The sequence below is a fragment of the Nicotiana tomentosiformis genome, chromosome 3 (assembly GCF_000390325.3).
Source record: "Nicotiana tomentosiformis chromosome 3, ASM39032v3, whole genome shotgun sequence".
Classification (NCBI taxonomy): domain Eukaryota; kingdom Viridiplantae; phylum Streptophyta; class Magnoliopsida; order Solanales; family Solanaceae; genus Nicotiana; species Nicotiana tomentosiformis.
In genome coordinates, this window is record NC_090814.1 from 113,760,965 (window position 1) to 113,768,467 (window position 7,503).

A 7,503-nucleotide genomic window follows, 5' to 3' on the forward strand; every position below is an offset into this window, starting at 1 on the left:
ACAAAAGAAAGTGGCCTTGTGACTTAAAGATAACTTTAAAAGCTTTGGGATCATAGTTTGAAAATCTTCTTGACTTGCTTGGTATCATGTGGTTTTGAAATTGAATCCTATAGAAGTTATCGAGGGGTCATGCATTTGAGTATAATTGTGGTACCAACCGAAGTCATATGTTTTTATGCTTGAATGCTTCTTCGCTTAGTTGTGATGCTAGCTTTAGCTTGTGAGCTTAAATATTTAATAGCTTCAATAAAATGGTACCTAAGTCTGAGTCTTGACTTGCTTGAGGACAAGCAAAATTATAAGTTTGGGGGAGTTGATTTGTTAGCTTTTTAGCTAATTATTCTTATGTTTTGATAGAGTTTAATGCCCCATTTCTTGGAATAAATTGGATAATTGTGCTTTGAATAGTGTATTTTCAGATTTTGAAGTTGTATGAGAACTTTGGAATTGGAAAATATAAAAAATGGGTAAGAAGTCATCACTTTAGAGCTAAAATTGGAAAAAAATTGAAGCAAAAAGACTTTTAGGCAGACCGTTGGACACGGTTGCTCCAACCCTTGGACACGGTTCAAGAGAAGCTTGAAGAGTTGAAGAAATGAAGCTTCTGGAATTCGTTACGGTTCAGTTGCATCTCACAGTTGGCCCGACAGGGCATTTTGTCCACTTTTGGGACTTAGTATAAATAGCTATTTTAAGTCATTCTAGGGTATCTCTTTGGCAAGGAGACTTGTGTAGCAGCTGTTAGGGATTTCTTCTTGAGGAATTTGGATGACTTCACCATTGTTCTACACAATCTTTCTTTCCCCTTTAGCTATTATGTTTAGATTTTCATCTCTTTTTGTATTTTCCTTTCTTAATATGTCTAGCTAAGTTTATTAAGCTAGGATTGTGAACCCTAAGTGTGGTTATATTTTTGGGTTATTAATATTAGTTCTATATTTGATTAAGCTTTGTGTTATCTAATTACTCTATGCTTTATTGATTGATTTTGTGGTTGCAAACACTAAATTCATGCCTATTTTGCTTGTTCTAACTTGGAACAGTGGAACTTAGCTTAGGTACAAGGTAATTAGTAAGGAATTAAGTGGGTTAATCACTTGATTAATAAAATCGAACTAGGAATAGTGTGATTTCTACTTGGGCTAATCAATTGTTCATCATTGAGCCTTAGTTGACTTGAAAAAGTAACTTGGGGTAAAAACCTCTTAAGTGTTGGAAGACATTAAGTAGGTGGAATAGAAATTGAGGCCATAACACATGCTTAATTAACTGGAATTGAACATTTATATACCCAAAAGCATAGCCTACACGAAGGGAAAGAAATCCTAGCGCCTTTCTCTTATTTGTTACAACTACGTTTTTACTCGCACTTCAAGTATTTGATAAAATTCCTAGACTAGTTTTCATAGTAAGTTTAGAAGTAATTTTAGAAGTAATTGAACGACCACTCTTTGTTTGAAGATTACATTAAGAATCATTGAGTTTGCACACATTTGGACACTCTAACACACACCTACTTCTTGTGGGATTCGACCCCAACCTTTGTTGTGTTTATTATTGCTAACGACCATACTACTTTCATATAGAGAGTAGGATTGGACGTCACCACCGATTCGTGGCTCCGGATGTTATTTTGGTGTTTTGAGCATGCGAGCAAGTTCGTATGATGTTTTTAGACTTGTGTGGAAGTTTAGTACGGAGCCCCGCTATTTTGTTAGAGAGGTCGGCAGTTCCATTCCTGGAAGCTTTGTTGGTAGTTTCGCGAACACTGCGTCCCCCAGCCCACCTCGCAAATGCGAACAGGATCTGGCATTTGCGAGACCTGCAGTATCAGCCCTGCACCAGCAAAATCTGAACTCTCTCAAAACACTGTGAAACGCATCCGAAACCCACTTTAAGGATCATGATGGCACCTAGGTAAGCCTAATACATGATCCTTAAGGTGGGATTTTGGGTCGTGACAGCAACAGTGAAAATATGATGGTGAATTTAAGGTCTAGAACTGTAATGCGTAGAGCAAAAGTTAGTAAAATCAATATTATAAGTTTATAACGTGAAGCTATAAACCATAGTTTGGATTCAACTGTTATTGTATTACTTAGTTTACAAACTCTAATTTGTAGCATCCTGCTCACCTCGGATTCTCTTAGCTGAAAATGAGAAAACAGCCATAACATGAATAGGGAAGAGATAAACACTTCTTGGTTGGCTTGACTGAATTGATCCATAGTCATTAAAAGACGCGTAATAGGCAAATAGGCACCCGTACATTCACGGAATTCTGTTTGCCACCCCCCAACTTCACAAGATTCTGTTAGCAGCCCTCTAAATTCATGAGTTATTTTTCATTTGCAGACGAAACAATCCGCCTATAACATTGGGCTCTAACAAAAATGATGGCCGCATCAAACTATAAAAGCAGAATATTGGGCAACTAAACTTTCTATCAATCATCTGGAAAGGACGGAATTGCTGAAAACATCTTCATCTTTACATTACATTACTTACATTAGCACCACAGAAGGAAACATTTAGGTGCAATCTACTATTATTTCTTTCATAAAAGAGTGGCGACATCCAAAAATACTAAGTTATACTACTAACCACTATCCTAAGACTATAACAAAACTTCCATTTCTCCAGCACCCTATCATCCCTGTCTATATGTAAACCTAAACAACATTCACTATTATTAAGCTGTATAAGGTACTTATTAACTATACAAGTCGTCGTCGTCTCCAGCAGCATTAGCAGAAGCGAACGGGTCGGTTGTTGCCCCAGTTGCTGTAGTATTAGCTGCGTGCTCTGCAAATTTGAACTCGGTTCCAAATCCGCGTGATTGCTGTAATGTTTGAGCAAAAAGCTGGTACTTCCTAATGTCAGCATCACTCACACTTCTTCGAGCATATTTCATGGACTCCTCAAAGTGTGCAGGCTTTATCTCAGCCACTTCATCACTGTCATCTTCATCCATGGCTTCAGGGTTCTCTCTCCTCTTCTTCTCTCTCTCAATATCCTGTCAATTTCCCAACCAAGATAAGTAAAATAATTTATCAAGTGAAAATTGGATTTTAAAAAGAAAATGCCCGACGGAGCAGCTTTAACCTATCGCTAAACATTCACCGGCAAAATTATTGAGGATTGTGATATCAGATAAATGGGACCTTCTACCGGCAAAATTAGATGTTGAAAACAATTGAAGAAATTACCAAGCCTAACAACTAGGAGTTTTTCCACCCTCATGTGAACTTTCAAAAATACCAGCAATGTGAAATACAAACCAAGGCAAATCTGAAGATAAATCATCTGACTTCAATAAGGAATTCTAATATCTTGATGTCCTAAAGGGACGCCTTTTACCTTTTCAATGTTTTCTCTAATGGCGTATTTGCATGCTCGCTGACAAATCTCAGTTATGTCTGCACCACTAAAACCATGTGTATACCGTGAGAGAGCTGCCAGATCCACGTCCTTAGAGACGGGGGACTTCCGCAAACATGCTTTGAAGATTTGAAGACGGGAAGCTTCATCAGGGAGGGGGATGTAAATTAATTGGTCTAGACGACCTGGTCTGAGCAATGCAGGGTCAATAATGTCTGGCCTATTAGTTGCCCCAATGATGAATACTGTTTTCTTTGCTGTCATTCCATCCATTTCCGTCAACAATTGATTGAGTACTCTATCAGCAGCACCACCACCATCTCCCACAGAATGCCCCCTCTGAAATACGGACGTATGCAACAACAGGAGTTAGAAAAATGTAACAGGAACCAATAGACAACTCTATCAGGCTTCAGTTTATGAGGTATACGGTACCTGCATAGCAATGGAATCAAGTTCATCAAAGAACAGTACACATGGAGCAGACTGTCGTGCCTTGTCAAATATTTCCCGAACATTTGCTTCACTTTCTCCAAACCACATTGTAAGCAACTCGGGTCCTTTCACACTTATAAAGTTAGCCTGACACTCGTTTGCAATAGCTTTGGCAAGCAGAGTTTTGCCACAACCAGGAGGTCCATAGAAAAGAACCCCTTTAGAAGGAGACATGCCAAACTTCTCAAATTTCTCAGGATGCTCAACTGGGTACTGAACAGTCTGCCGCAAGCAAAGTGGATTTCCAAGTAAGAATAGTAGGAGAAGCAAATGAAATAATTTAAACACCAACCTCCGCACAGGAAAAAAACTTTTTTCTTTAACCCTAGAACTGAAACTATTAACCGAAACTCATGAACTGTGTCTCTTATCAATACGAACAATTATAAAGTTGTTCCTTATTTTTCAAGTTTTGGCAGACAATATACACAGATTACAATAAAACAATCGACACCACCTAAGAAGGCCTTAAAGCAATCAAAATTCATAATCACATACCTCTTGAAGTTCCCGCTTGACATTGTCCAGACCCCCAATATCCTCCCAAGAGATGTTGGGAACCTCCACAACCTGACAACCAGGAGATCCAGTTACTCTCTAGAAGTAGCAAAAGCAAACAGATATACTGAAAGACAAAGATCAGTTAACTACCACTTGAGGGACGGCTTTAATTATTAATAGATGAACTCACTGTTTCACGTAAAGCTGATGGATTTGAAGCACCCAGAGCAGTTTGAAAATGCTCATTAGTGACAGCCATTGAATTCAAAACTTCGGCATCGATGGTCTCATCCTCCAAGTCAATAACATCCATTTTCTCTCTGATACATTGCAGTGCAGCCTCAGTGCACAAGGCAGCAAGATCAGCTCCAACATAACCATGCGTGTCTCTTGCAACTCTTTCTAGATCAACCTGTGATGGCATCAAAATTTTTTTGATGAAACTGCTCATTATTGGAAAGCTAGGTAAACATAGCAAGCAACAAGAACAAGCAGAAGAGCAGCTCACATTATCAGCGAGCTTCATATTTTTACTATGAATACGTAGGATCTCCAACCGCCCTACTTCATCTGGTACGCCAATGTCAATCTCTCGGTCAAATCTCCCAAATCTCCTGAGAGCAGGATCAATGCTGTTTGGTCTGTTGGTGGCCCCCATGACAATCACATGATATCGAGACTTGAGCCCATCCATTAATGTCAGAAGTTGGGAAACAATACGCCGCTCAACTTCACCATGTGTCTTTTCTCGCTTTGGAGCAATTGAATCTAGCTCATCAATAAATATGATAGATGGTGCATTCCTTTCGGCTTCCTCGAATGCTTTCCTCAAGTTACCCTCACTCTCACCAGCCAATTTAGACATTATTTCAGGCCCATTAATCAGAAAGAAAAATGCACCAGTCTCATTGGCCACAGCTCTTCCAATCAGGGTCTTCCCCGATCCCGGAGGACCATACAGGAGAATACCTTTTGGTGGTTTCACACCAATTGACTTGAATAGCTGAGGATGCCTCAGAGGGAGTTCAACGAGCTCACGAATCTGAGCCATCTGCTTCCTCACACCCCCAACATCATCATATCCAACTTCATTTAGTCTCTCCTCATCCTCACGCTTGATGGGTTCTCCCTCACAAAAGATCTCTGTATCAGGTGCAACAACACAATATTCTCCAGGCTCCGTCTCAACCACTTTAAATTCAACACTGCGCATACCACCTCTGACTACGAAGAGATCGCCCTTCCTGACAGGACGGTAAGACTCCAAGAAGTATGCTGGTGTGTCAAGAACGACAAATGCAAACAGATTTTATGACAGTGTTAACCAATAACTGAAATAATCTAGAGAATGAAAATGACAAGGATATTGAGTATAGAAGAGATTGCGGCCTTACGCTTCAAGTACGCATCAAACAGGTTGCCAGTCATACCCTCAATAGTGTCATCAATAGGAAGAATGTGAACACGCTTCGCATACTTAACATCAGGACACTGATATACAGATACAACATCCCCAAGACGAATCTTGAGATTAGCTCGAACTACTTTGTTCATTCTGATCTTAGGTTCTTCACATTGGTCATCCACAAGGACAACGCAAACAGTGTCCTTCCGTTTTTTACCCTACAATACAAGTTTCTCTTAGTTTTTTCACAAAGGTTGACGAAGAAGAAGGGGAATGATATACTAAACTTATCAGAGTGAAACAGAACAAATATATAAAGGAAAGACCAGAACTCAACAAAACCTTTAGCAAGACAGTATCTCCTCGAAATAGTTGCAGCTCTTCCATTTTAGCAGGGTGCATAGATACCACTGAATTGTCATCATTTAAGGCCTCATCAACAATAAGTCGGTTAGGGGATTTCTTCCTCTCCAAAATTGCAGTTGAAAAATCATTTTTACTACTTGTCCTACATTTTCACGTTATAGAAGATTTGAAACAGTTAGAAAATAGAAGCTCATTAAATAATAGAAACTTCAGAACCCACTAATTACTCCATTCATTGGCCACAAACACCAATGCACTGCTGTAGTTCTGGCATACAATTCATGACCCAAAAATGATCACAAATACTATATGAAATTGACATTAAAGAATAAGCAATATTGATTTCATGAAGTAAGAAAACTGGAAGCAAGGGTGAGGAATTCAAAAGCAACAATAAATCCAGATTTTGCATAGACCGACTCTAAATTTCCATCCCATCTCTTGTCAATTTTGCCTAAGACTGAAGGAGGGGTGGTGGAGGACTAAGAAAATGGTGCTTACAAATGAAATGCTAACAAAATTTGAAACATGTTTATGTTTTTTTACTTTATTTGATATTCCCTCCGTCCCAATTTATCTATACTTAAGCTTCTGGAGAGCAATTTGACTAATCTTCTAAGCTAAATTGGATTAAATCAAACTCATATTTTAATATAAAAATTTAAATATTAAACAATTATATAAAAGTACTACAAGTTACAATTTCTCGTGTCAATATAATGAGAAAATATATTTTAAAATATTGATCAAAGTTAACATAATTTAAATTTTGAGAAACAAAAAGTCTCACATAAATAAATTTGGAACGGAGGGAGTATTTAAAACCAGCTGCCAGAAACCTCCTTCAGTAAAACCTTTTCAACTGCTATACTAGCACGATCAGCAAACAAAACATAATATTTCACAAGTACAAATTATAAGTACAATAAGATATGCAACTACTTGGTATGAAGATGAGAGGGAACTAAGAAAAAGAAAACATACGGGTCGGAAGTGGAAGAAGTTGGATCCGCCATGTTCGTAAGTAAGTTGCGAAGAGGAAGAAAACTACTCTTACAAATATACTAATATAGATAGATACAAATAGCAGCAGTAGAAGAAGGGACAAAGTTGCAAACTTTCCAAAGTGTTGGATACTTGTCGTTTCAACAGACACTTTACCTGTCCTCTGATTTCCCGCGCGGGTCCCCTTATTTTCATTTTTTTTCATTTGATTCCTAGGACACGTCTATGTATTAGGATATTTTTTAATGGATAAGTATTTAGGGTAGCTTGGTTGCCGGTTAGAGTTATGCAGGTATTAGTTATACATATATTAGTTACGCAGATATTAGTTATATATGTACTAGTTACGC

The 7,503-nt window shown here is 38.3% G+C and overlaps 1 protein-coding gene across 1 annotated transcript; it reads right to left on the reverse strand.

Moving 5' to 3' along the window:
* Positions 1-2,426: 2,426 nt before the first annotated feature.
* On the reverse strand, positions 2,427-7,274 carry LOC104116359 (cell division cycle protein 48 homolog). Its single transcript, XM_009627197.4, has 9 exons — positions 7,133-7,274; positions 6,125-6,290; positions 5,772-6,000; positions 4,886-5,652; positions 4,568-4,789; positions 4,375-4,446; positions 3,817-4,098; positions 3,361-3,720; positions 2,427-3,016 (listed from the first exon to the last, which is right to left on the reverse strand). Exons 1-9 carry the CDS (start codon positions 7,162-7,164, stop codon positions 2,714-2,716), a joined length of 2,433 nt encoding a protein of 810 aa, XP_009625492.1. The 5' UTR covers positions 7,165-7,274; the 3' UTR covers positions 2,427-2,713.
* Positions 7,275-7,503: the final 229 nt, after the last annotated feature.